We start from the raw sequence: 27,216 nt of genomic DNA on the forward strand, positions 1-27,216 counted from the left end.
AGTTGAAAACCCAGAATATCTGAATAAACTGTAGACTTTTAATTAATAATAATGTATGGGGGTGCCTGGGTGGCTCAGTCCACTGAGTGTCCAACTTCGGCTCAGGTCACAATCTCACAGCTCATGCATGGGTTTGAACCCTGTGTCAGGCTCTCTGCTGTCAGCGCAGAGCCCTCTTCAGTTCCTGTCTCTGTCTCTCTCTGCTCCTCCCCAGCTCCTGCTTTCTCTCTGTCTCAAAAATAAATAAAAACATCAAAAAATTTTAAACAATAATGTATGAATATTGGTTCATTAATAGCAGCAAATGCAGCATACTGATATAAGGCAATGATAGTGGAAACTGGATGTGCGGTATATGGGAACTCTCTATACTATCTTCTCAATTTTTCTGTAAATCCAAAAGTTTTAAAAAATAAACTTGCACACACATGTGCAAAGGTATCCGTGCACACACACACATGTGCACATGCACGCACTCTCACTTCTACCAGGCCCCAAATTCCCACCATGCAGAGTTCACTCTTTGGTTTTGAATAAAGGCCAGAGAACAAAGGAACTAATTCCAGATTTGGGAACTAATGCCAGTAGATCACTGACCACTAACTTTTAACATGTGCAAAGGAGGGGTCTCCTGGGTGGCTCAGTCAGTTAGGCGCTGGACTCTGGATTTTGGCTTAGGTCATGACCTCACAGTTTGTGAGATTGAGCCTCTCATCAGGCCCTGCACTGACAGCGTGGAACCTGTTTGGGATTCTCTCTCTCCCTCTCTCAGTCCCTTTCCCCCTCTCAAAATAAATGAATAAACTTAAAAAAAATTAAAAAAACAAAAACATGTGCAAAGGAGGTATACAATAATGAAACTTTACTGTCCATAAACACATTATACGTTAACATCCAAATAAGTTCTGTCACTTCAAGGTAGTCACTGAAGAAGCTTTTAGTCTTATTTTTAATCACGAGGACACTGCTCAAAACACTTTAAGAATCATCTTCAGGGGGTGCCAGCTTGGCTCAATTGGTAGAGCATGCGACTCTTGATCTTGGGGTTGTAAATTTGAGCCCACATTAGGTGTAGAGATTACTTAAAAATAAAATCTTTAAAAAAAAAAACAACAACCATCTTCAGAGGCTATAGCACACAATGCAATGAATATTCATTATCTGCAGGTGGATCTGATTTATGCAAATAGCCAAAAGAACTCAGGCCAAGACTGTTGAGTAAATGGGGTGGACAATCTGGAGAGTAAGTGTGCTTCAGAATATTTTTGGATTTTAGAAAGGTAATATGGTGCATATAGAACACATAAAGCAACAATCCCAATGGGGCCTGGGACAGCACCCTGTAATCAAACAAATTAATTTTTCTGCAATGAGACATAAATATTCGTATTGGGATAAATGAAAGAGGGATAAATGAAACTATAAATAACCTGCAAGTTTAGGAGGTCCGCCACAAAATAAGTTTAGGTCAGATTAGGTTTTGGTATCAAATGAGTTATGAAAGAGTTTTGGTTTTCATAATTTCTTAAATTTAGGAAGAGGATTGCGGACAATTAATATTTCATGAAGACACTCCATTCCATCTACTCAGTCACCCAAGCTAGAAGTCCAAGAGTTACCCTAAACTTCTCTTCCCCCTCAACCCCTTCGCCAATCAAGTCCTACTTAGTTTACTTCCTTTCTTGTGAATGTGTCCTTTCCATCCCATGCCAGCCATGTAATCTAGCACCTTGCCACCTCTCACATGGACCACTTTGGGTTACTCCAAGCTGGTTTCCCTGCTGTTTTTACAGTCCTAAAACCCTTCACCCATCCTACTTTTAAATGCAGATCTGCCTATGTCTCTCCCGTGTTATAAAGTCTTTATGATTCCATAGTATCTCAGGTGATGAAGCCCAGGGTTCTTAGTATGATCTAAAACACAGATGTAAAGAAACTAACTACAACAATGCTATTCAAAGGTTGTTACCAATCTGTAATGAAAGCATTTCAAAGTTAAATGTAAGCATTTAGAAACTTTTCCAGCAATTCAACAGAAAATTTTTGTATTTAATGAATCTAATAAAAATACGGATTTTATTTCCCTTTTCTAATAATTCACATGTAGAGTATTTTATAAAAGTAGGGGACAATAGATTGGAATTTTTTTAAAGATTTTATTTTTTAAGTAATCTCTACACCCAATGTGGGGCTTGCACTCACAACCCCAAGATCAAGAGTCGCATGCTCTACTGACTGAGCCAGCCAGGTGCCACTAGATTGAAATTTTTTTTAATTTTATAAAAAAAATTTTTTTTAAATGTTCATTTATTTTTGAGAGAGAGACAGAGTGTGAGCAGGGGAGGGGCAGAGAGAGAGACACACACACAGAATGCAAAGCAGGCTCCAGGCTCTGAGCTGTCAGCACAGAGCCCAATGCGGGGTTCGAATCCACCAACTGTGAGATGGTGACATGAGCCGAAGTCGGATGCTTAACTGACTGAGCCACCCAGGTGCCCCAGATTGATATTTTTTGAATTGGTCTTTTACTATATAGAAAAGCGATAGTCTATAATACACTTAATAAAATGGCCTCGTACACCTCCCTGGGCTGGTTTTTAACCACCACCACAGCCTATCCAGCAATAACAAATAATTTCTAGTTTTGGAAACATATCATTATGTTTCATACTTCCGTGTAAGTTTACATTCTGCTCTCCTGACTTGACTGTCCCTTTTTTCTGAAAATCTATTCATTCATCAAAATCCTAGGCTACATCATCACGTCCTTTGGATGACTGTCTAAACCGGTTTCCTACTTCTACCAGAGGCAGAAAACACCACTTGCCCCCTATACTTCTGTCATTATTTGTACCCCTATTATTGCACTATCCCTACTTCCTTAAAGGCAGAGGTTAGGATTATTTGTCTTCGCGAGGTGAAGCATCTCTTCTAAAATGGCTAAACTGAAGGACAACACTCTTTAGACTATTTAATTGTAACATGTTACAAAGAGGAAAGAAGAATCATTATTTTATATTCATATTTTTCTGTTACTAGCAAGGATTGCAGCCTTCTACCTTTCACATCTGGACATTTGGGTATGAATTAATTTACCAGAAACTAGCCATTTTATTTTTATTTTTTGATTTAAGTAAACTCTGCCCAATGTGGGCCTCAAACTCATGCCCCCCGCCTCAAGAATTGAATGCTCTGCTGACTAACCCAGCCAGACGCCCACAACAGTGGACGTTTTAGAAGGCCAAAGAGCCAGACTTGGGAGACTCACTGGAAACTTCAAGAACGGAGACCTCTCCACCTAACAGTTTTGCCCAGGTTCAGCCCCTTTGGGAGTAAAATGTCTGAATCGCCCTTTTCAAGATTGTTCAGACCGGGAAATAGCATCATCAACACATTCATTTCAGATGGCCCACCAGATACTAGACCTAACCTGGAGAAGTCTTGGGCTGAGGGTGAGACAAGCAACTATAATTGAAATGTGTACAAAGGGCCACAAGGCCACTGATGGATGCAAGGAATTAATTCTGCCTGGAGGGGGTTCAGGAAAGTGACATTTGAGCCAGTCCTCACTGCATGAGCTGGATTTGGCCCGGTAGAAAAGGAGCGGAGGGGAATGTGAGCAGTTTAGTCTGCTAGATGAAAATCTACACGTGCCCAAGAATGACAATCCTTCTGGTTAGCAATTTCCTCACTCCTCTTCCACCCACTTTCTTCACAATCGTTTCCCCTGTTCTTGGAAAATTGGGACTCGGAATACTGTTTCCCTTCCTGGAAGGGACGAGTGTAGACAATATATTAATCCTCCATCAAATGGAATCCGTTTCCGTGCTCTTTGTGTGCCTCTGAGAACACTCAGGTGGGGGAGAGGGGAAGCAGGTGAGTCAAGTACGGAAGTGGTCCCGAGACACATTGAGGAGAATGGGGCTCACGGAGAAAAGAGAAGAAATTAAGATTTTTGTAGTTGTGCCACCCTCTTTTTTATCATTCCCCCCCCCCATCTATCTTTTATCTTTGTTTTCTATAGCTTCTCATAGTCTCAGTCTCTTTGTCTCTGTCTCTCCATTTGCAAAAGGCTGGAAATTCCTAGTTCTCAACGGAAGGGAGTAGGAGGAGAGTTGGGGGTGGCAGGAGTGGGAGGGAAGCGAAGAACAGACATCTCAGCAGCTCCGGCTGCGGGGGCGCTCTGGGCCTCTGGCGGGGCTTCACAAGTCAATGATTTTTTAAATGTATGTATTTTTAAATCCACACATAGGGGCTCACATACAAACCTAGATAGAGACAGAGCCACAGATACACAAGTCGATGTAAAGAAACATATAAATACATTATCTCAGGATACATAGACACAAACTGGCAATAACGTCTTAAATTTGCTTGGCACTTTACAGAGTTTTCATTTACATCCTCTCATCTGAACCTCACGACAACCCTGAAAAACAATGATACAAACACTCGGGAGTTTCACTCTACCACACAGGTTCGCACCCAGAGACCCCTTCCGACTCTCCTAGTGGAATGGGCAAGCCTAGGCCTCTGGATTGGTCTCCCTTCCTCCCTCTCCGGCCGAATACCCGCTCCAGGTCCGAAGAGTGGAGGCCATAGAATCGGCTCCTCCTTCGTCCTCTTTCGCGCTGGGACCCAATCGCCCGGAGCCCAGTTGGTTGCCCCTCGCTGGCTTCACTCCCTACCCCGCCCTCTTCCCGGGGCCTGCGTCTCCGGACCGGGGGCTCAGCGCTGCCTCAAAGGGGCCCGGGTGGGAGTGAGGGGGGCGCCTGGAACAGAGGCTGTGTGGGCGGAGGATGTGCGTCACGGGGAGCGTGGGCAGGGGGAGGGAGGAGGCACGTGGAAACCCGGGGCCAGCGGCTGGCAGCCCAGGCTCCAAAATAACCAGAGGAGAGTGGGGGAGGGGGCGCCCACACATTTCAGAGGGGGTCGGGGAGAGTACCCCGAGGGAGCCCGTCTAGCCGCGCCCCCCAGTTGCAGGACTGGGGATTGGGAAGGGGATTTCTGCTCGTTCCTATGAGCCCCCTCACTGGCTTCAAGGGAAGGAGAGGAGAATGTTAGCTACCGAAATCCCACCCAGTGATGCCCTCCCCCTCTCCTGTCCCCACCGGAGATGGAAAGGTCCCCTCACAGAGCCGGAATGTAGAACCAGCCCCCGCCCCCGCCGCCCACGCCCTGCCAGGCCCCGAGCCACTCAGAAGTGCGGAATGGCGGGGCGGGACTGAGGTTTCAGACTTCGGGGAGAACCTTCCTCCCGGTCCGCTCGCTTCCCTTCTACCCAGCCTTCATTTTGTCAGGGTCTGGAGCTGCTGGACCGGGCCTTCAGAGCCCCTGCCCCCCCCCCCCCCCCACCCCGCCCCAACTCCAGCCCTCCCAGCCGTGGGCGGGAGTGTAATGGGAACCAGATGGGGCTAGGAGAAACAAACGGGGGGGGGGTGGGTTGCGGAGGGGGGCTAGGCTCCTTGAAGGAGCTCCTCCCTCCTACTCCTCCGTAGGGAGCCACGTCGGACGCTCCCGGCCTTCTGCCCATCTTCCATTAGGTTCTCTCGAACGTCCGCAGAAGCGATATTCTTCCTATCCCAGCTTTGGCCACACAGAATACCCAGCAGATCCCCCATCCTCAGCAAATAGAGTGCGACCAGTAGAGGAAGGATGGGTACCCCTCCCATCCCTGCTTGACCTATGCTCTGACAACCCGACGCGACTGATCTTCGCGGTAGTATCTAGCATAACCCGCCCATTCCTGTACCCCAAACTTCGGCAGAGACTCGAGGCAGGAACGGAGGCTTGGGTTTCCGATAAATGACCCTTCAGATTACTCCTTTTGCAGCAGGGTAAGAGCGCTGGGATATCCAAGGAATTCCTGCAGAGCCCCACGCTCACAGACCTGCCCTAAGTGCACACTCTAGGACAGGGGAATGCACGCCCCAGAGGAGCCGCGCACCCCGAGACTCCGCCAACTTTTCCCGGCTCACTCCAAGCAGTCACACGTACAGCACCGCGAGGCCGGAGTGTGGGCAGCGGGCGTCCGCGTAGTTGTTGGGGCGCGTGTGCACGTTCGTGCGCTTCTCCGTGTTTTTGTGTACCCGTGCGTGGTTGTGAAACTCGGCTCTCCGCTCTGTGGGGTAGGAGCGGGTGGTGGGGGGAGTAGGAATGTCGCCGGCTGGGCGCTCACGTGGGTACGTGGGCGCGGAGAGGGCCGGCTGTGCATCCGGCGTGGGCGGCACGGAGCGACCTCGCCCCGCCCGCTGGGTCCCCAAGCCCGCCCTCCACAGCTCGGCCTCGGTCACCTCAGTCCCCGGCTCGGCGCCGCCGCTCCCGAGTCCCCGCCCCCGCCGCCTGCTCCACGCCCCCTCCCCCCCAGTCTCCGCCTCTCTCCGTCGCTCAGCCGCGGCGTCTCCACCGCCGGCCCGGAGGCCCGGGCGCCCGCCCCCCGCCCCCGGCCCCCGCCCCCGGCGCTGCCCACGCCCTCCGCCCGCCCGGCAGCCAGCGCTGCGCCGGGCCTCGCTCCCCGTGCGTCCTGCGGGGGCGGCGGCGCGGAGAGGCGGCAAGCGCAGCCGGGGAGGGGGGGGCAGAGGCACAGACAGAGGCGCGGAGGCTTGGAGAGAGGAGACGTGGAGGGAGGGACGGAGCCCGGACAGCGGCGGACACGGCAGCGCCCGCCAGGCGCCGAGGGCTGGGCACCGAGAGGGGCAGCCCCTGTGGCCTCTGGCCGTCCATGCACAGAGCGCCCTCCCCCACAGCCGAGCAGCCGCCGGGCGGAGGAGACTGCGCCCGCCGGACCCCGCAGCCCAGACCCAAGTTAGTGGGCAGAGGGAAGCGGCGGGGAGTGGAGATGGGTGGAGCTGGACTCGGGAAAGGGGTCCGGAGGGCGGAGGTCGAGGAGAGAACGAGGGGAAGCGGGACGGGGGTGGGGGGTGGAGACTGATGGAAAAGGGGGTGCGTCTTCGAATTAGGGGGCCCTGGGAGCAGGTAGGGAGCGGATGAAGCTGGATATGAAAGAGTAGGACCTAATTCTCTATCCCCCGTTTACTCTGCCGGCGTGACCCGGCATGTGAGCCCCCTGCAAAGAATATGGGGTCCCCCCAAGAGCCAGGGGAAGCCCTGGACTCTGGCTGGTAACAGGGCTGGGGAGGGCCGCTGCCCTGGTTCTATCTAACGTTGGTAAGGAGTACGCGGGCCCCAGGGTCCGGGAGAAGCCGGCGCCTTCAAGCCAAGGAAGCGCATCAGCAGGGCTGTGGAAAAGCAGGACAAGCCTTAGGCGTCCCTCTCCTTTCTGTAGCTTTATTTGCAGCACGCGGCGGAGGGGAGTTTCGGTGTGCAGCCCCTCCCTCAAGGGGCCTTGAGCCGCGCCTCCGCTCCACTTAGAGGTGTGGGTGGAAAATGAGGGAGAGGAGGGTAGGCGGGAGCCCCTGGGGCGGTTTTCGCCCACTGACGCTGCTACTGTGGGAGTGTGTGTGGGTGGAACGGGCCCCAGAGCAGAACAATTGAGGCACTCCTTCCTCCTTCTGCTTGAGCTGGAGGGACTGGCCTACCTACTCAGCAGGTGGGGCAGGTCACTGCCGGGAGAGGAGCCAACTAAGGGGCACTGGACAGTCAGGAAGAGAGGGGAGGTCCTCGAGGAGAGGGGAGGCCCTTGGGAACAGCTGGGGGGAGCTGAGCAGAGCAGAGGTCCACCTGGCTTGCTGAGTGGGAAAGGACCACACCCCTCCCTCTCAGCCACCTGGATAGGATGCCACCAGGGAGTGAAACTGGCTAGCAGTGGTCCCAAGTGTCCACTGTGGGCAGGACAGGGGGTCTTACATTCACCTCAGTGTGGAAAGTCACCTTGAATAATGCTGAGACTGCTGGGTGTGTAGGGTGGAGGGTGAAGACTGTCCTGGATGAGGAGGTCCAGCCATGGTAGGGGTGTGCTGGCTGGCTTCAGTGCTCAAGGTCTCCTTGCCCCAGTCCAGAAAAGTAAAAGCTGAGAATGGTGGCGAAGAGCCTTTGACTTCAGCAGATACTGGGCTGGCTTTTGGTACTTGTGGCCAGGCTGGGATGGCACTGGCATGTTTATGCCTCTGGGTAATGCCTGATTCTCATAGTCTGTGCGCAGGCTTGGGTACTGGGCAGAGGGTGCCTTCAGAGGAGGGGAAGAGAAGCAGGCAGGAAAGAGAGGACAATTGCGAGTGTGGGCTGGTACCCAGCAGGGGGACTTGTACTGACTGCCTTCCTTTCTCTCTACTGCGCTCCTCCTTCCCAGGCCCGGTGCCCGAGCCATGGCACTGCCTCGGACACTGGGGGAGCTGCAGCTGTACCGGGTCCTACAGCGCGCCAATCTCCTTTCCTACTATGAGACCTTCATCCAGCAGGGAGGGGACGACGTGCAGCAACTGTGTGAGGCCGGTGAGGAGGAGTTCCTGGAGATCATGGCACTTGTGGGCATGGCCACCAAGCCCCTCCATGTCCGGCGCCTGCAGAAGGCACTGAGAGAATGGGCCACCAATCCAGGGCTCTTCAGCCAGCCTGTGCCTGCTGTGCCTGTCTCTAGTATTCCACTTTTCAAGATCTCTGAGACTGCAGGCACCCGGAAAGGGAGCATGAGCAATGGGCACAGCAGCCCAGGGGAAAAGGCAGGCAGTACCCGCAGTTTTAGCCCCAAGAGCCCCCTTGAACTTGGAGAGAAGCTGTCACCACTGCCTGGGGGACCTGGGGCAGGGGACCCCCGGATCTGGCCAGGACGGAGCACTCCAGAGTCTGACGTTGGGGCGGGAGGAGAAGAGGAGGCAGGATCACCCCCCTTCTCCCCACCTGCAGCGGGAGGAGTCCCTGAGGGGACTGGGGCTGGGGGGCTGGCCGCAGCTGGAGCTGGGGGTGGTCCGGATCGACTGGAGCCAGAGATGGTACGCATGGTGGTGGAGAGCGTGGAGAGGATCTTCCGGAGCTTCCCAAGGGGAGATGCTGGGGAGGTAACGTCCCTGCTGAAGCTGAACAAGAAGCTGGCACGGAGCGTGGGGCACATTTTTGAGATGGACGATAATGACAGCCAGAAGGAGGAGGAGATCCGCAAATACAGCATCATTTATGGCCGCTTTGACTCCAAGCGGCGGGAGGGCAAGCAGCTCAGCCTGCATGAGGTGAGGACCCCATTCTCCTAGCGTTGCACTTGGCTCCCAGGCCTCAACCTACTGACTTTGGAGAATCTTCATACTCCCCAGGTCTGTTTCATTGCCCCTTGACCAAGACCCCAGGCCCCATACACCCCAATCCCAGCCGCTGCAATGCTTTCCTCCCCATTTGAGGGGGAAGCAGAGATATAGGCAGGAGCCCAGGTGTCCTGCTCTACACTGCTCAGGACCCCACAGGTGGAGGAGGCTCCAGGCATTCCCAGGAAGCTGTGGGTGCTGACCTCTGTCTTCCTCCTTCAGAAAGCTGCATAGTGTCAAATCCTAAGCAGGCATCTAATGGATGGGCTTCATTTGTCTGATGGTGTAGGGGTGTGAGGAGGTCTGGGCAAGGCAGTGAGGAGTTAGGATTCTGACCGCTTTGGTGGCCCCCTCCACAGCTGACCATCAATGAGGCTGCTGCCCAGTTTTGCATGAGGGACAACACGCTCTTACTGCGGAGGGTGGAACTCTTCTCTCTGTCTCGCCAAGTGGCCCGAGAGAGCACCTACCTGTCTTCCTTGAAGGGCTCCAGGTGAGACTCCCTTCTCCCAGGTTCTTTCTAAATTAGAATCCTGCCAAGGAGCTGGGTCATGGCCTAACCTCCAGTTCAGGTACATGTAGGCCTGCTTCCTGTCCACCCGCATGTCCTGCTTTGCGCCAAGTCTGCTTGTCTGCAGTCTGGTTCCTCCTCCTATCCGTCTCAGGTCCTCTCTGATCCCCCGCCAACAGTAGTACCTGAGCTGGAGACTCTTGCTCAGCCAGCGTCTTTCTAGAGTCTTAAAGTAATGCATGCTTCTCACCAGATTCTGTGTTTTCCCATCGTGTGTCCCTCCCTCCTTAGTTCTCTTGTCTTTGCAGGCTTCACCCTGAAGAATTAGGAGGTCCTCCGCTGAAGAAGTTAAAACAGGAGGTAGGTTTTCCAGGGTGGATGTAGGGGGTTAGTGCAGTCTCCCCCAGCCCCCTCTCTTGCTAGGTCCTCATTTCCCCATTTGGGGCATCCGCAGGTTGGAGAGCAAAGTCATTCTGAACTCCAGCAGCCTCCCCCAGGCCCTGAGTCCTATGCACCCCCATACCGCCCCAGTCTGGAGGAAGACAGCGCCAGCCTGTCTGGGGAGAGTCTGGATGGACACTTGCAGGGTGAGTGTGCATCAGAACACTTTTCTCCTCGCTGTGGGGGTGGAGTAGGTGGGAGGAAGGAGCCAGGAGGCAACTGCCTGGAACAGGGTTGGGAGGCCTGGCTGGATGGGGGCAAAGGGGCCTGGGCCTATGGGTCTGCTCTGCGGTTGAGGGTGGGGGTTCCGTTGACTGTAGTCCCTTACCTGATCCATGCCCATGCCCACAGCTGTGGGGTCATGCCCAAGGCTGACGCCGCCCCCTGCTGACCTGCCTCTGGCATTGCCAGCCCATGGGCTGTGGAGCCGCCACATCCTGCAGCAGACACTGATGGATGAGGGGCTGCGGCTAGCCCGCCTCGTCTCCCACGACCGCGTGGGCCGCCTCAGCCCCTGTGTGCCTGCGAAGCCGCCTCTCGCAGGTGAGGCAGCAGCAGTGCTGTCCCCAAGCACCCCTACCACCCAGGCCCCACCCAGCAATCCTGGTGTCCTGGGGCCAGGTGGGAGGAAGAGGGATGTAGTCGCCAGAGGGGGCCGGCAGTAGGATGGTTGGGCTCTAGCCAACCAGGCCTTGGGTTGAGGAAGGGAGGATCTGGCAGGGCTGTTCCCACGGGGGAGGGTCTGACCCTAATGGAGATCTGTGAAGGGGGAGCTGGGGTGAACAAAGGGACAGAGAGTGGGGGACTAGGGGAACAGGAACCAAGAAGGGAAGCAGAGATAGAACTGCCACCTAGGTGGGAGGGTACAGCAGGCTAGGAGTCAGGGTGGGGTTGCCCAGCTTGGAAGCAGAGGAGCCCAAAGGGGGATGCTTTGTGTGTGGCTGGGGGAAGGGAGGAGTCCGCCAGAGGGCCAAGCGGCTGGGCTGAGAGTGATGCAGCAGACAAAGCCACCAACCCTGGCTTGGTATTTTTAAACTGTGCGTGGGTGGGAAGTGGGGGCGGGGACTTGAAGGGGGGCTCTTCTTGGGGGAGGAGCTGGGAGGCTGGCTTCCTGTGTTCCCCTTGATTTGGCTTCTAAGAAACTTGAGGGGCATGGGAGGGTAGGTGGGGCCTGGGAGGGGGCCAGGGAGGAGTGGGGGCAGCGGAGCCTGGGGGGGGGGGGAGGGGAGGGGGAGAGGTCAGAGCCAAGCCACCCCCACAGCTCCTGACAGAACCAGAAATTCCAGCAGAACGGAGGCGGGAGAGACAGAGAAGGAGAGAGACACATACAGAGAGCGAGCTACACAAGGCCAGAAAGGGGAGGGGGGCACACACACTTGGGTGTGGACCCCCCCCCCCCACACCTGTAAACGTGTGGCGGGCAGGAGGCAGTAATTCAACAAATCTAGCCCCTCTGCAGTCTTCTCTACTCCTGTCTCCCGTCCAGCCACCTCTCTGCATCGTTCACCCCACAGCCTCCTAACCTACCTCTTTTCCCGGCAGAGTTCGAGGAAGGGCTGCTGGACCGATGCCCTGCCCCAGGACCTCATCCCGCTCTGGTGGAAGGTCGCAGGAATAGTGTAAAAGTGGAGGCTGAGGCCAGCCGGCAGTGAGGGGCACACTGGTGTCCTCAGACCTGGGACTCAGACTTCTGGCTCATACAGACTCCTATGTTCTCCATCCCTGGCATCTAGTCACGACCCTGGATCCTTCCGCTGCCCTTCTCCTGCCTCCCCACCTGCTCCATGGACATTGAACTATGGGGCTTCAAGCAATAACGAGCAGGGGCCTGGCAAGAGGACACAAGGAGGGTGCGTGGTGCCCCTTCACCCTTGCCTAGAGCAAGGGGGCAAGGACTCTGCCTCCAGGGCATTTGGGGTTCTCCCCTCCCTTACACAACACACTCCCATTCTCTGTAGCTTGAACCAGTGGTATGAACAGTTGGATTCAGTTTGGACATGGGGGAAAGGGGGAATTCCCTGGGAAGGTCCAACATCTAAAAATCACAATGCTTCCCCCCAGAACTGGGGGCCTGGGAACACTGGACCTGCTCCTTCTCCCCTCTCCTCCCCCATTTTTGTGCTTCTAGTTTGTTTCTTTAATTTAACAAGTGCTGCAGTTTGCCCACCCATCCCCATCTTTCCCCCAAGTCCTCAGCAACTTTTTCCTTCCTGCCCTCATGGGGGTTGGGGGGGAGGGTGGATGTGGGGTCCCCTTCACCGGCCCCCTCAGGAGGCCTGGGTTGGACTCAGGGTCTCCCTCAACTGGGGGCTGGACCGCAGCAGCACCTGTCTGAGCAGTTAGAGCGTCTTTCTTTTCAGATCGTGTACAGTAGATTATTTATTTTGTTATTTTGGAATAAAATTTATTTTATGGCTTAGGATCGATGGCCCCTAAGAGGGAAGAAGGGTGGCATGGGAATGGGGGAGTGAAGGGAGGCTGGCAGTGGATGGGGAAATAGAAAAGAAGCAGCAGGTAGGGCCCCCTAATACACTCAGAGGACCACACGCCTGGGTCCCAGAGTCACCCCCTGCCTCTGGGCAGGATTGGTCATGTTGAACCACCAAAGCTAGAGCCACATACAGATGTCACAGCCACATAGACCCACTGGGGCCACAGACATACTAAAGCTGAGTACATTCAGATTAGCATGTATCAGAGAAGCCAGCACATCTGCTGGTGTCTTTTGTGCAGTGTCTCAAACTTCCAAACTTGTGTCGTGACACAGGCAAGGTCAGATAGATACATGTTCTTTGTGGACACAACAACTAATGTGTGTGACATCCGTGGATTAACGTGTCTCAGGTACGCACGCTTTCACACAGCTGTATGTGAAACGCAGCCCTCTTGTGCACAATCTCCTACACGTAGCCAAAAGCCTCCATCTGAGGAATTTGGGACTGTTTGAAATTTGTTTTTTAATCTGAGCATAACCCACATCTGTAACCCAGGTGTACAGATTCCCCCACCTTCTCCCCGCTAGGATCTCCTGAACTGCTTCTCCACCTGCCCAGAGCTGGGACCCAAGCCCATCCCTCAGTCCCCAGACTCTAGTACAAAGGTGTGCACGTGTCTGCGTATTTCTACACAGGTGTCCTGGGCCCTGGCTCGAGGTGGGCAGAGAAGTCATCCGTGCCCTAACCTGTGCTCTTGACCGGCCTCCTTCCTACTCGGCCCCATCTTCCAGGGAGAGCTGTGTGTGTGTGTTCTGCGTATGCAGGCGTGTTGGGGCGTGTCTCACTTTGGAACCTGAATTTCCCTTCCAGCACTGGAAGGGGGAGGACAGGGGTGTGTGGTAGGAGGGAAGGAGTGGATAGGCTCCACCCACTGTGCATTTTCCTGGCAGTCTTTTCCTCCTGACCAGGGAGTAGGTGGGGATAGGAGGACACCCTTCCCATCTGCTACTTGGCAGGAGCATGGGCAGGTGTCCAGAGCAGGTCCGTGGGGGTAGAAGAGCTGTCTCTCTGGGTTCCCCTTCCAGGTGGGATCACCAACTAGGATTGGCCCGTAGGTCCAGGTGGGACAGTGAGATCCCAGACTGCCCATAGTGAGAGGGCTGCAGGAGGGGCTGGGTTCCCATGGACCCTCCCCCTGATTCCCCTTGCCCCTCCAGGAGAAGCTTGGTGAGGTCCTGTTCGGTAGGAGGCAGCAAGGGTGGGAACATGTCTTCACCGACCCTGCAAGGAGGAAGCACAGAAACAGTAGGGTAGGTATGGCACTCACTCCTCTAACCTCCACCCAGCCAACACCCCCAGGTTGCCACTCACCAGGTGCCCTGAGGGAACCCTCGTATTGGCTGGCTCAGGCAGCTCTCTTCTGCCATGGTCACATCTGAGCAGAGCAGGGGCTCAGGGGTGGACACGGCATGCTCCTGAGACGGGCATGGGAGCAGGCCCCTGCCAAGACCAGAAAAGTAAATAAGATGGGGGTGGGTAAGGCTGGAAATGAATGGAGAGTACGGGATCAGGAGGGAGTGCTGCCACTTACTGTGGGTGAGGTTGGTCAAAGGACAGGTTAATCTGGCTCAGGTTGGGGGGCATCTGTAGGTGAGGTCTAGAAACAGGAAGGAGGGCAGAGTCAGAGAAAGGAAGGCTAGGCAAGGACATGGTGTTGCAAAGTCAAGATCACTGAATGAGGAAACAATTTCCAGCCCCTTTTCCTGACTGCATAGTCTTAGGTAAGCCGTGAGCTCAGTCTTCCCTTCTGTAAAATGTGTATGTGTTGGGTATTGGGGTGGGGGGGAGGAGAAAGGACTGAATTAGCTAATGTCTAATGTTTCTTTGGACTCTGGTGGTTCTAACACCCCCCAGTCTCCACCCTACCTCAACTCCCAGGAGGGGAGATGTCTTGCCTTGACTAAGAGTTAATAAGCACCAGGGGCGCCTGGGTGCCTCAGTCGGTTAAGTGGCCGACTTCAGCTCAGGTCATGATTTCACGGTTCATGGATTCGAGCCCCGCATCAGGCTCCGTGCTGACAGCTCAGAGCCTGGAGCCTGCTTCGGATTCTGTGTCTCCCTCTCTCTGCCCCTCCCCAGCTCGCACTCTGTCTCTCTCAAAAAGAAAATAAAAAACGTTAAAAAATTTTTTAAAAAGTTAATAATCACCTGCAATTATTATAATAAGAGTGTTACTTGGGGAGCAAAAATGTCTAGGCCACTTTATCAACAGATGAATAACTAAAAATCAAGACAGCAGATAAATGACAGTGGGTTTCAAGGACAAGAGAGGTAATATTAATACTAAACATAGCCCTTGCTATGAGCTTTACAGGTATTACTAACTCAACCTTCAAAATAATCCTATGAGGAAGGTAGTATTAGTATTAGCATTAGTAGTATTATCAGTATTCCCTATTTTAGAGATGAGGCACCAGACCTAGGCAACTTGCCCAAAGTCAGTAAATGGTGGAGCTGGAATTGGAACTCAAACCTAGCTAAGTCTGGATCTTAACTGCTAATACCTCAATGGAGTGGACAGAAGAGACAGAGTGTTAGATTTTTGCTGCCCTTTCTCACAGAGGAGCCTCTCCTAACAAATGCAAATACCCATCACCCTTGCAGGTGGATATACTCGCCCCAACCCCAAGAGGTTCTTCCACTTACTCCTGGAAGGCTGGCAACACGTCTTCCCGGGAGAGGGCTTGGTATGAGGGGATGGAGTGAGAGTGTGGTGGGTACACGTGGGACCTGGGGAAAGAAAGCAGACCCTTCTGATGCCAGCCCTTCTCCCGGACACTCCTAGCCCCTCCCTCAAGATAGGGAATCCCTTTCGTGGAAAGGAAAATTCCCTACTTCGGCCCCCAATGCCAGCTTTCCCAGCCGCCCATGCTGAACGCCTGTCTGCACAGACCACTCCCGTTCCTGTCCCTCAAGCTCCTTACACCATATCTGGGCTGAGCTGCATATTCATGGAGGAATCAGGGGCCATTCCAAGATCATAAGTGGGCACCATGGTAGGCATTTGGGGCTCCAGGGTAGGAAGTGGCTGGTCCCTAGAGGAGGGAAGGAGGTATGTGTGACTGACCAAGAGTTGATGCCACCACTTGTTCCTGCAAGTAGTACCGGGCCCCCGCTATCATCCACAGCCCCACACTTACCTTTCCACAGTCATCTTGATGGTAGCTGGGACGTATCCCCTGCCATCCTTACCCATCTGTTCAGCTGTTGTGGGGAAGAAAAGGAGAACCATGGAGTGCCCCAGGATTGGAGAGAAAGGGATGTGGAAAAGGTGGGCATAGTTGATGGGCAAGTAGGAGAAATGGGGCTTCAAAAACGGAGAGGTAAGTCAGAGATGACATACAGTGTGCATGGAGAGGGGCAATGGGAGTACGGAAAAGATGGGCAAAGGAAGGATTCAGAACTGCCAGCTTCAGCTCACGCTTGTAGTGGCTCCGGAAAGCTTCATCCTTGGGTTTCTTGGGGTAGAGGTTTTTGAGCTGAGCAAGGTCCCGGATTCGGTCCCCCAGTGAACGAATGGATAGGTCTTTGGCAGAGAATGGCTGGATGTTCTCTATCTGTGGAGAGCCTACAATAGGAATGAGACCCTGAGTCCTCTCTGTCCAGACACTCTTTCCCCTACCCAGCTCCACCAGAGGACTCATTCTTAATCTACCAAGGCAAGGGGGAGAAGAATGAGGGTGGGGGCCCTGAGGGAGAGAGAACCCACCAGTCTCCATTCTCACAGACCTCAAAGTGAGAAGGCAGACTGCAGAAGGGAGGAGAGAAGTTGGATCTAAGGAAGAACTTCCTGAAGACCAGGGTTGGCACCAAGGAAGGCCAAGACATTTCCGTTCCAGAAGAAACCCCAAAGGGCACAGGTACGGAGACAGAGGACTGGCTTGGGGTGACCTCACCATCCTGGCCCCGGATGACATGGGCAATGGTGATGCCCCCAATCTCTGAGTCGCTGAAGCGAAGGAGGAATGTTCCATCAGGCTCGTTGAGAAGAAGACTAGTGACGTACTGTTTGCTGATGAAGCCAATGATCAGCCTGGCCAGGATGAAGGAGAGGATGGGGGTAGAGGCACTGGCTGTGGAGAAGAAGCTAGAGGTACAGCTACTCAGGTCACTGGGGCAGAGACTCACCGATCAGACCAGTAGCTCCGGAGACAGCGTTTGGTGAGGTCCAGGACACCATCGAACCACTGCCAAAAGGTGAAGCCACGACCCAGCAGGATCTCCTGGGGAACAGGGGGGGAGCTAATGTGAACACAGGAGGGCCGGAGTTAGAGCCTGGTTAGGATAGACACTGGGCCATGAGTGCCCACACAGCAGAGTCACAGGGCTGAAGAACCAAACTGGATCTGAGATCTCATCGATGACAATAGCCAATCCTCACATTTGCCATGTGCCAGGCAGTATTCCAAGCCCTTTCCACAAATTAATTTATCTGATCTTTACAACCCTATGGAAGTATGTCCTATAAGTACCCCACTTACAGATGAAGAAATGAAAGCCCAGAAAGGTCAAATAACTTGCCCAGGTCTATACAGCTGGTGAGAGGCAGAGCTGGGATGTAGCCCGGGAAGTCTGGGCCAGGGTCCATCATAACCACTGTGCTCCACCTGTCCTTAATTAGGCCTGGTGGAAGCTGAGTCCAGAGAAGGTGTCTTTGCCAGGTGTGAGTGTCCTGTTCCCTTTGCTAACACATTCTCTGGTCATGTAGACTTCTCTTTCTTTTTTGCTAAGAGAGCAGTACATAACTGCATTTACCCAGCTGGTCATCAAGAAAGACACCCAGATCTTTTCCCCCGTTCTTATAGCAGATCCAGTCCCGAGCCACCTCATCTGGAGGTGGTAAAATATAGTAGTAGCTAACTAAGAGCAAGAAATATGGGGTTCCATCCCAGCCATGCCACTCACCTGCTGTGAGGCGTTGGACAAACTACTTAACCCCTCTGAGCATCAGGCTCCTTGTCTGTAAAATGGGGATAATAATAGTACCTACCTCAAAGGGATGTTGGGAGGAGTAAATGAGATAACATACATAAAGTGCTAAACATAGTGCCTGGCATATAGTCAGCTGTCAATACATGGTAGCTGGTATTATTGAGCATGTCCCTGTGGGATTTCATCCTGGTTTTTGCAATAGGAACTATTTTCCCAATGGGTCAAAGTCATTTTGAATCAGAGCTGTGTTTACACACAATCTAGATGAGTCATGCAAATCACTGGGAAAGAGGGAGGATGGAGGGCCCCCAGACCAAAACACGAGGCATGCCAGAGAACGCATCCTCTGGGCTTACCCCCCGGGCTGAGGGTTTTCCAGTTTGGGCTGTAACAGAGGCTTCCTTGATGGGCATAAGGGGGCATCGCGAAGACCCCAGTGGTCAGTCTCTGGACAGAGGTTGGGGAGGTCCTGAGTGCCTCAGGGATGAATAGCTTAGGGGTGTGAGGTCCGAAGAGCAGGGGAATGACCTTGTTGAACTGTGACCAGGACACAGAACGATGCTGGAAGGCCTCCATGCTGAGGCTGTTGTCATTGAAGATCTTCTGGGCTAGGAAGAGGAAGTGCTCTGGGAGTAGCCCCCGATTGGTCCCCACTTCAGCCATGAACTTGAGGTTCAGAGTTTCACACATCTTCTCCCAGGGCACCCGCTCAGCCACCACAAAGGGCACACGGTCCTGGTGTGAAGTGGGAAGGATAGGGCACTTTAGGCTATCATCCTCGTTCATCCTCAGGAGGGGCCTTCATCCCTCCCACCTCCCCAAGACTGCCCTTCCCAGCCATTGTCCCCCTCAGCTTGCTCACAAAGATGGTGCTTTTCCAAGAGTAGTTTAGGGTACTACAACATGATAGCTGTTAAGACTCGCATGAAAAGAGGTCAGAAGTACAAAACCATGAGGTTAGAGAGTATGAAGGAGGCAGAAAAAGTCCGCGAGAGGGAGTGAAGGCCACTCCCGTTGGAACATGTCTGACTCTGGCCCTTCCCGCCATGTTAGAGCCTACCGTGCCTCTGTTCTTCCCCTCCACCACCATTCCAGGTCTTTCCTCACCATCTCAGAGAAGGCATTATCCCACAGGATGGTGGCTTTCGCATTGTTGTCTTGGTTGCCGTGGACAATGACCACCAGGGGCAGAGACAGAGCCTGGCAGGGGTGAGAAGGGGGATCTTCTTACTGGAGCAAGGGGCTTCCTCGGGGAGCTCTGAGAGTGCAGGGAAGCTACTGGATTCACACAACATAGTTAAAAGTTCCCGGTGATTTACCAAATGCTTTCTGAAGCTCGATTAGGGCCTCACTGTAGAGAAATGGTTACAAGTCAGTGCTATGGAAGCAGACCTCCAGGTCTCCAATGCCAGCTCCAACACTTAGTAGCTGTGTGACCTGGGCAAATTACTGAATCTCTCTCTGTGTCTCAATGGATTCATCTGTAAAATGGGGCTAATAATAGTACTTAGCTCATAACGTTATTGTGAAAACTGTGTGTGTGTGACTTAAAATAGTGCCCTGGTCTACAAAAAATGTGTAATAAATGCTAGTCGCTGTCACACCACGATTCCCTGGCATGTGCACTCTTGCTCCTCCCACTCACCCTTGCCCCAGTGCACCCGAATACCGGACACACAAAGTATGGAGCTATCGTGAGGGGTGAGGATTCAGGGCCCCAGCGTGTGGCATGGAGGGGACCTGGGGCCCCAGCTTGGGCAGCCTGAGGTTCAGTTCACCTGGAGCTGGATGGGGAGTTTGTTGGGGCCAAGTGTGAAGCTGGTGGAGAAGAGCACGGCACACTTCTCCTCGGTGACAGACTCAGTGCCCTTCCGCTCACAGCGCTTGATTTTCTTCAGAAGCTGCAGGGTGGGGTGAAGGAGAGCAGGGGTGAGGACAGAGACGGCTTCTCCTGGATTCCCGACATCCTCTCTGAGGACAGTCCCTGAGTCTGAGGACCCCTGCCCCCCTCTCCGCCACTGCTCCCTAAAGCCCTCACCAGGTTCTTGAACAGGGCAGAGCAGCAGTTCCCAGGAATGCTGTTCTCCAGGGCCACGGTGTTGTTGATGATCTCCCCAGTGCTTTCTCTGCCAGGGGAGGTCAGAGAGTGAGTGGGTGCATTCCAGCTGGGCCAGTCCATGGGTGAATGGCGTGGACTACTGGCCCAAAATCTGCATCTCCCTGCTCGGGTTCTTAAGGAGGGTTCCCATCTTGGCCAAATCATGATTCCTCATCCCATTCCAGCCCTGTTAGGTCCCTCGCCTTCCTCTGCCTTGACCATTCAGGGTCCACACACCCCACGGTCCCCCTTCCTCATCACCTGGTTCTTTGCGGTACCAGTTCCCCAGGCTCCTCTGGCCTCCACCACCCCAACAGGCCTTCTCCAGCCCCAGCTTACGCTCCAGCCCCGGGGCCCTGGGGCATGCTCAGCTCCCTTGCTTGCTTCTCAGTCACCATGTCAGCCCTGACCAGTGGAGGCTTGGCCGGGGCCCCCAGGAACCGTAGGCCCAGCAGGAATCGAACCCCAGCCTGGAACTTGGTCTGAGTCTTCAGAACCTGGGGGGGCTGCTTCTCTACCAGGAAAGAGCTGGGAGGAGTGAAGACACAGGGAAGTTAGTGGCTGGGTCCCTCCTGGTACCCTTCCCACAGCTCCAACCCTTTCCCTTCCCTGGGGGTCTGCTCTAGGCCAGGCTGGGGGGTTACGGAGGCATACCTGGTGACGAGGGTTCGCAGGACTTCATCCAGCCGGCTAATCAGCACTGCCCGGGCCTTGGGCTCAAGCTCCCCACTAGCCGCCCCCACCTCCTGCTGCAGCTGGGAATAAATGTCCACCAGGCTCTCGCACCTGGGGCCGGGACAGTGGTCAGGGGGCACAGGATTCAGGCTGCCTGCTCCAGCCTAACCCCTCTAGCCCTAAACCCAGAAAGAAAGCAGGATAGTGTGTGTGGAGGGGTGGGATGGGCAGTGGGTCTTGCTACAAGGCCCCAGGGCTGAAAGGGCTGTGGGACCTGCCTTGACTCTGGGTTGGAGGTTCTTTCTCTGTACCTGGACCCCTGTGGAAACCCAGCTGCCTCTTCCCCAGGACTCTGGTACCCAGGTCAGCTGCCAGCATGTACGGTACTTTTGCACAAACTGAAAGGTGCCTCCACCCAATAGACCTAATAGGAAAAGGCTTCCCATTCCTCTGGGCAAGGGCTTGAAGAGAAAAGCATCACTGGGCATACTTGTTTAGGATGCCGCCTGACAACAGTGTGAACAGTTCTGCTGGAACTGGCTTCTCTGAGTCTCGGCCCATGCCAGGACCTGCTTGCCTGGTTTTTCTCTCCTACCTGTGGGTCCTCCAGCAGGGACAGCAGACACCCACCCCCAGCCCGCCCTCCTATCCCATCAGCCCTGCCCCAACCTCTCCTGTAGTGGTGCCAGGCTCTCCTCAAAGGGTGCACCATTCCCTGCCAGCTGCTGCTGCCGCTTCCAAATCTGGATTCTCTTCAGCACCAGGGCCTGGGTGGCCTCCAGCTCCCCGACAGTCTCCTGCAGCAACGTGGCCAGGGCCTGCGGGCAGGGGAGGCCTGAGCCAGGGACACCCTGTCTCCTCACCCAGCCCCTGAGGGAAGGGCTCTGTTTCTCACCTCTCGGGCATTCCCCTACCCCACCACCATGTGTGACTCTCTGAGGCCTAATCTCCATCCCTTCACAGAACTGAGATCCCTCAAGAACTGCACTTTGAGCTCAAACTCCACCTCCCAGTCCGTCACTGACCTCGCTTTGCCCAGTTCCACTGGCAGGAGCATCTATCAAGTTGCGCAGAGACACTGAGGGTGAGGGCAGAAATCAGGGTTACAGACAGATTTGAGTCAAGGGTGAGGTCCAAGAGGGGATCACTCTGCACACTTCCCAGAACACTCTTAAGGTGCCAGGCCAACCTCTTACCTTGGCCAGCCTCGGCACTGGGCTGCAGAGCTTCTCGGAGAAGGCGAGTTTCCCCCACCCGGTGCTGTAGCCTTTGCAGGGCTGTGTTAAACTTCAGCTCCTCCTGCTTCCAGTGGAAGGGCATTGGCAGGTGGCGAAACTGCACAGGCAGGACAGACGCCAAGAGGTGAGACACTCTGTCCATCCCTCTACACTAGGCCTTGGCTCCCTAAAGAGGTGCCTGCTGCTATGCTCTGCAAAAAGGAGACAAACTACTTCTCTTGTCTAGCTCCCTTTCTCTTTTGATGGGTCTCCCTGACCTTTTGGAATCTCCTGGGAATAAGCCCTCTCTCTTGGCAGAATCAGCTTCTCACCCCTTGCTCTCTCCTCCCTGGACCTCACTACCCTCAGTCCCTCATTTTAAAGCTTCCCTGAGCTTGGCTTGGGGTGCACTCTGACCCCAGGAACCTCCTTTGGTCATCCGGGGCCTAAAACGTTGAGCTTTTCCTCAAGTTCAAATTCCTTCTGGTTTCTCATGGCTCAGGCTGAAGTCCCAGGGAGTTGAGTTGGGGTGGGAGGCGGGGGTATTGACAATACCTGTTCCATAACAGCTTTTTTCTCCCCTTGAAGTATTTGTTTAAAAGTGGCCACCAGCTTCAGGGGGTCCCTTTGATATATGCTCTATAGAAACGAAGAGTGGTGGACTAGGTTAGCCTGGCTCTTACCCATGTTGTTCTCCCCCTCCAATCCACGCCACCTGCCTCCATCCGCGCGCACGTGTGCGCGCATGCACACACACACTGAAAAGGCAGCACAACTGCAGACTCCAGAAGTTTTCATGCATTTGCATGCTTTTAAAACCTAATTTGCATACTAGCTAACAACTAACTACAGGAACACCAATTTGCTTCCAGAGTCCAATTTCTTCCAGTGTTCAATGCTCATCCCAGCTCCACTCCAGCCCCACCCCAGCCTTGTCCCCTTTCCTCCTGCCCCCACCTCCAGGGTGCTGATGTGTTGCAAGATGGCGCTCCCCTCCCCCTGCTTTCCGGCTGAGGCCTGAAGGCGCTGGACAGTGGCCGAAAGTAGAGCGCTAGCCATGTTGCAGCAGAAGGTGTCTGAGCCGACCAGGAACTCCCTGTGGGAAGATCAGGATGAGGAGGCGTCAGGTCAGGGCCTCTTTCGCTCTACTGACCTTCCACCCCTCAGCACACAGCTCAGCGGCTCCTTCCCAGTTCTATTCTCCATCCAGGCCCTCTGCAGTTTCATCCTTGTGCCCTTTGTTCCCCAATTTTCCGGTTGCTGTGGGAAGTGTCCTTGTTCCAGCCCTGACCGCCTTCCTCTATAGCTCAGCCCCCTCAGGGGGCAGAGGACTCCTTGTGTCAGCGTGCATAATCTGGTTGGTGTGGCACAGACTGTCCGCTAAATCTAGGCCACCATACGTGGAATAATGGGTCTCAAGTCCCAAAATGGGACAGAGAAAATCTAATGGGGGGGGGGAGGACCTGGGAGGACCAGCATAGGGCAGCTAGGACTCACCAGGGCTGGTTCTCTAGCCAGTCACCCAGGAGATGCCGCAGGTGTTGGGGAAAGTCAACATAGAGCCGTTGCAGTTTTTCCGGAGGCATCTTGGAGACCAGACCCCACAGAGACATGATCTGGGGTTTGGAGGGTGCCTGCTGGATAGGAACAAGGCCACTCTGAGAGGTGCCCAAGAAAGCTGGCCTATGCCTAAGTTCTGGGGGAAGCCAGCAACCTCCTGCAGACAGCCCTCCCAGAGACCATCGCCACTACCACTCACAGCCAGACCACCTCAAACCAGGGACATCTTTGGTCAAAGTCTGAAACAAGGTCATCCCTTCAGTGGTAGACAAAGGGGTGAAGGGGCGGGCAGAGGAGGACAGGGGAGGTGGAGAGGACAGAGAAAGCTCTCTGAGAGAAGGCAGAGGACTCAGGTTGCAGCTCTGAGCTTGCTCTGGTTCTGTAGGCAAGGAACCTCCCCACTGTGAGCCTTGACCTTCTCATCTCATAAAATAGGAGGCTTGGATAAGTGCAGAACTTTCCAACATTGTTTAAAGTAGTAGACAATTTGGTTTTAAATCTGCGGAATCGCAATTATATAAATAAAAGGTATAAAATTGGAGTTTCACTCTTGAAAGCAGGTGCGGTTGGCCTGGAACTCCACTGCTTCCACTTTCCTCTCCCAGCCTCCTGACTCCAAAGGTGTTCCTGAAGAAACCCAAAGGTTTCAAAATCCCAGGCATCCATGAGATAATCTGAAAACTACCAGGATGGATGAAGAAGAGAATGGAAGACCAATAACAGTTACCATTTATTAAGCAGTTACTGTGTATGAGACCGTACACAAAGCTCATAATCCCATTACAGTTTTGCAATAATTTTTAAAATAAGTGATTACACCCTTTCATAGATGAAGCAACTGAGTCTAAAAGAGGCTCTCTAACTTGCCAAGGCCACTGAGCAAGTGAGTTCAGAAATCAGGATTTGAATCCAAGGGGTAACCGACATCGAGCTGTGAGGGCCCCTTCCAGATCCAGATCCCATCATCCAAGGAGGAGGGGCTGTGGGAGGAGAGCTGAAGAAGTGGAGATGGAGGAAAGGGGAAAGCAGAGGGAACTTCGGAAGAAGGTGGGAGAGATTGGAGAAAAAGTGGGGTTAATAAGCCTGGAGTGAAGAGCCTAGAAGTTGGGGAGAGGAAGCTAGAGGCTGGGCTGGAGTCAAAGGGCAGAGGAGAAAAGATGGAGAGAGGGAAGGAGGAGATGGGAGAACAAGGGGGGAGAGGTGCATCCCCATTTCTGGGTGGGCTGCAGGGTGGGGAGGTTCAACTGGTGTTTTCCCAAGGGTCTCTCAGCACATGTTTCCCATAATGCCCCTCTCCTAGAGATGAGAGAAGATGAGCATGGAAACTCCCCGAGGCTCCCCCAACCCAGTAGCCCCAAGCTCTCCTGGTGGGCTTTTAGCCTCTCCTCTCTCCCAAGACCGCTAAAGGGATAGAGAACAGAGGGGCAGTTTTTCTAGAGACTCTAGCTCCAAAGCCCTCTTGTTCCCCATACCCCGTGCTCCCCAGCTTCTATCCTCTCTAGCTTTTTTCTCTCAAAGGCAGTATCCTCCCTCACTCAGGGTCTTCCAATAGGCCTTTCTCTACCACCTCCCACCCTGGAGTGAAGCACCTTTAGGTCTGTGTTTCAAATTCAAGGGAGGGCTCCATTCCTCTCTTCTCTCTTCCTCTCCTGTTTCTCATGGTGCTCACACCTTTAACCCCAACTGGGGACTGAGGTAATCTTTAAGCAGAAGGCAGCCCCCCCACCCCCCACTCCCCTCCCCCCCACCCCCCTTCCGCTTTGCTCTACAAACCCTCGTTGAGTGACCAGCCTCCCAGCAAGGCCCTGACCTTAAATCTCCTCCCCTACTCCATCCCCGGGCATTAGGCAGGCCACACTTTCCCCTACCCCACCCTACAAAAAAGCAGGTTAGGTGTGCCTGCCCTGACTTCAGGCACTTGAAGCTTTAATCCCCCTGAAGACTCGTCGGGAGGAGGAGCCACGGCGCGAGGGGGCGGGGCCAGTGTTCCCCAACACTTCCCAACCGGGAAGGCGAGCCCGGACGTCCACGATACTCGGAAGCCTGCTTCGTGGCCTAAACCCGATCACCTCTATCCCTACATTCTCCAGCCCTCTGACCGTGGGACCACAGGATCAAAAGTCAAAAGAGCTTCTCTGAGTTGCCCAATATGTGTTTGTGGCGGTGGGGGCGGGGAGGTGGAGCCAGTTCAGCACGAGGAGGGTTAACTCCGCGCCGCCACCGGGAAATCTCGGCGTCTACAGCAGCCAAGCGTGGAGCACTTTTGAGGGGGGAAATTCCCCCTCCTCTGGGGCACCATGAGGTCTACATCTGGGGCTCGCTCACCCCCAGCCACACCCTTGAACAGCAGCAACCTTTGGGGGGGGACAGGATAGGGGCTTGTCAAGGACCCACCTCCCTCTGGCATCAACCCTCTAGGGAGGGGCAGCTACCTCTCCTCCCCCCAGGGCAGAGGGGCACCTCCTTGCCCTCCTTTCCGTGCCTTTACTTGCCCCTGGAGGTGCGGGGGCGGGGGTGTGGAAAAAGTGACCCGCGCGGGAAGGTGGGAGTTCTGGGCCTTACCCATACCAGATTTCTGTGAGAATTTAAACCTGCCCAAACCCGGGACCACCAGCTACCAAAACCAACTGAAACAATTTCTCAGGGACCATACACCCCGCCCAGGGGAGGGTCCCGAGAGGACCCCCCGCTAATCCACCCCCCCACACACACACTCCAAATCAGAGTTCCCCCCTCCCCCTCCTCCGAGGCATCCCCTCACCTTGGCAACCCCTCTGCGGTCTTCTCCCTCTCAACGGGCACTGCCAGGCCCCATGGGTCTGTAGCTCTGTCCAGCGAGTTCAGGGCTGGCTCTGCTGGCACCCCCCCACATCCACCACCACCACCACCAAAAAGAGCACACACACACACACACACACACACACACACACACAACCTCTCCCGTCCTTCCTCCTCAGTGTAAGCAGTGGCTGCCCCAGCCCGCTGTTTCCGGCTTCTCCGTCTAACCAGGTCCCTCCCTGGAGCTCTGACGACACAGAGAAGAGAAAGTGGGCTGGAGGAGGAAGAGGAAGAAAGTGGGGTGAGCGTGTGTGCCTCCTGTGCCGGGTGGGGGAGCACGGGGTCCAGGGAGCCAGGACTGGGACTCAGAGCCTTAGAGCCAGACTGGAGGGGAGCCTGATCCCCACTTATTCTACCCCCTCAAAAGCGATCAACTCTTCTCCAGAAAGTCACCTAATAATAATACCAAGCAGCAACCTGCGGCCCTAAACTGCCTCTCCCATACCCAAACTTGTGAAGGGGCCCGCGGTTTGGGCTCAGGAGGGACTGGGCACCCCAGGGCCTCTGGAAAAGCAAATCCCTCTGGGCTCTGCGCTCCCTCCAGTGGAGGACCCTGAAAAGCAGCCAGGGTGCTGTCTGGAACTCCTAAGTCCTCCTCCCTTCTTGGAGGGGTGCGCCTTAGAGGTCGCGTGATTACTGATGGGAGGGAGTGGGGGAGGGGACCCCAGAGCTCAGAATTCTGGAAGACTCCAGAGGAGTCTCATGCACTGAAAATCATCTCAGCCCCCTCCTCACAGGGCACTACACTTCAGACCCTTGTGGGAAACGACACAAGCTAGAGTTGCTGCCTGCAGATTCCCAAGGGACAAGTTTGACTAGGAATCTGCCGTGCAGCCTTGGCAAAGTTCCTGTTTCTGTGGTAAACACTGAGACACACCCAGAAACAAACACATACATGTACAATTTCCTTGGCCATAAGACCGCGCGCGCGCGCGCACACACACACACACACACACGCGCGCGCGCGCACACACACACACATGCTTACACATGTGCGGGCAGGCTCACAGACACGTTAGCCCTCAGAGCAACAAGCAAGTCACAATAAGACACGCACATACACAACGCTGGCTCAGCTTCTGAGTCATCGTCACAACTGGTGGCTGTTTTTTGCAGCTTTTGCTGGAGGAGGAACTGAAGGAGGCCAAGGGACCCAGAGAGGTCTCCATGCCCCCAAACCTGAGAGACAAGGTGTATAGAAAGGGTGGTCTCTGGGGGATGGTGGGAGATGGGAGGTTTCAACTCCCTTCCTCTTCCC

The 27,216-nt window shown here is 54.3% G+C and overlaps 3 protein-coding genes across 5 annotated transcripts in view; 1 reads left to right on the forward strand and 2 right to left on the reverse strand.

Moving 5' to 3' along the window:
• NEMP1 (nuclear envelope integral membrane protein 1) overlaps positions 1-6,723 on the reverse strand; it is a 27,411-nt gene extending 20,688 nt beyond the window's left edge. The window contains exons 1-2 of the mRNA XM_032593789.1: positions 6,618-6,723; positions 5,994-6,523 (exon numbers count right to left, since the gene is read on the reverse strand). Coding sequence (XP_032449680.1) covers positions 5,994-6,523; positions 6,618-6,723 — 636 coding nt within the window. The remainder of the gene's footprint in view (positions 1-5,993; positions 6,524-6,617) is intronic.
• Positions 6,549-13,096, forward strand: NAB2 (NGFI-A binding protein 2). 2 transcript variants are annotated; one of them, XM_030322984.1, is made up of 7 exons: positions 6,549-6,804; positions 8,249-9,122; positions 9,551-9,684; positions 10,011-10,062; positions 10,157-10,289; positions 10,495-10,686; positions 11,686-13,096. In XM_030322984.1, exons 1-7 carry the CDS (start codon positions 6,722-6,724, stop codon positions 11,793-11,795), a joined length of 1,578 nt encoding a protein of 525 aa, XP_030178844.1. In that variant the 5' UTR covers positions 6,549-6,721; the 3' UTR covers positions 11,796-13,096. The 2 variants fall into 2 exon arrangements, with proteins under 2 accessions (XP_030178844.1, XP_030178846.1); XM_030322986.1 differs by lacking the exon at positions 10,495-10,686.
• On the reverse strand, positions 12,526-26,129 carry STAT6 (signal transducer and activator of transcription 6). Of its 2 annotated transcripts, none has more exons than XM_030322982.2 (22): positions 25,882-26,129; positions 23,058-23,197; positions 22,518-22,656; positions 22,116-22,199; positions 21,540-21,678; positions 21,369-21,421; positions 21,013-21,161; positions 20,323-20,454; positions 20,008-20,196; positions 19,609-19,696; positions 19,349-19,471; positions 18,678-18,770; positions 18,099-18,305; positions 16,767-16,861; positions 16,535-16,671; positions 16,060-16,206; positions 15,779-15,842; positions 15,563-15,673; positions 15,285-15,368; positions 14,170-14,235; positions 13,950-14,078; positions 12,526-13,859 (listed from the first exon to the last, which is right to left on the reverse strand). In XM_030322982.2, exons 2-22 carry the CDS (start codon positions 23,171-23,173, stop codon positions 13,670-13,672), a joined length of 2,535 nt encoding a protein of 844 aa, XP_030178842.1. In that variant the 5' UTR covers positions 23,174-23,197; positions 25,882-26,129; the 3' UTR covers positions 12,526-13,669. The 2 variants fall into 2 exon arrangements, with proteins under 2 accessions (XP_030178842.1, XP_030178843.1); XM_030322983.2 differs by having other exon boundaries at positions 23,058-23,194; positions 25,882-26,114.
• Between the last annotated feature and the right edge of the window lie 1,087 nt (positions 26,130-27,216).

This window comes from Lynx canadensis, chromosome B4 (assembly GCF_007474595.2).
Source record: "Lynx canadensis isolate LIC74 chromosome B4, mLynCan4.pri.v2, whole genome shotgun sequence".
In the NCBI taxonomy this organism is placed as follows: domain Eukaryota; kingdom Metazoa; phylum Chordata; class Mammalia; order Carnivora; family Felidae; genus Lynx; species Lynx canadensis.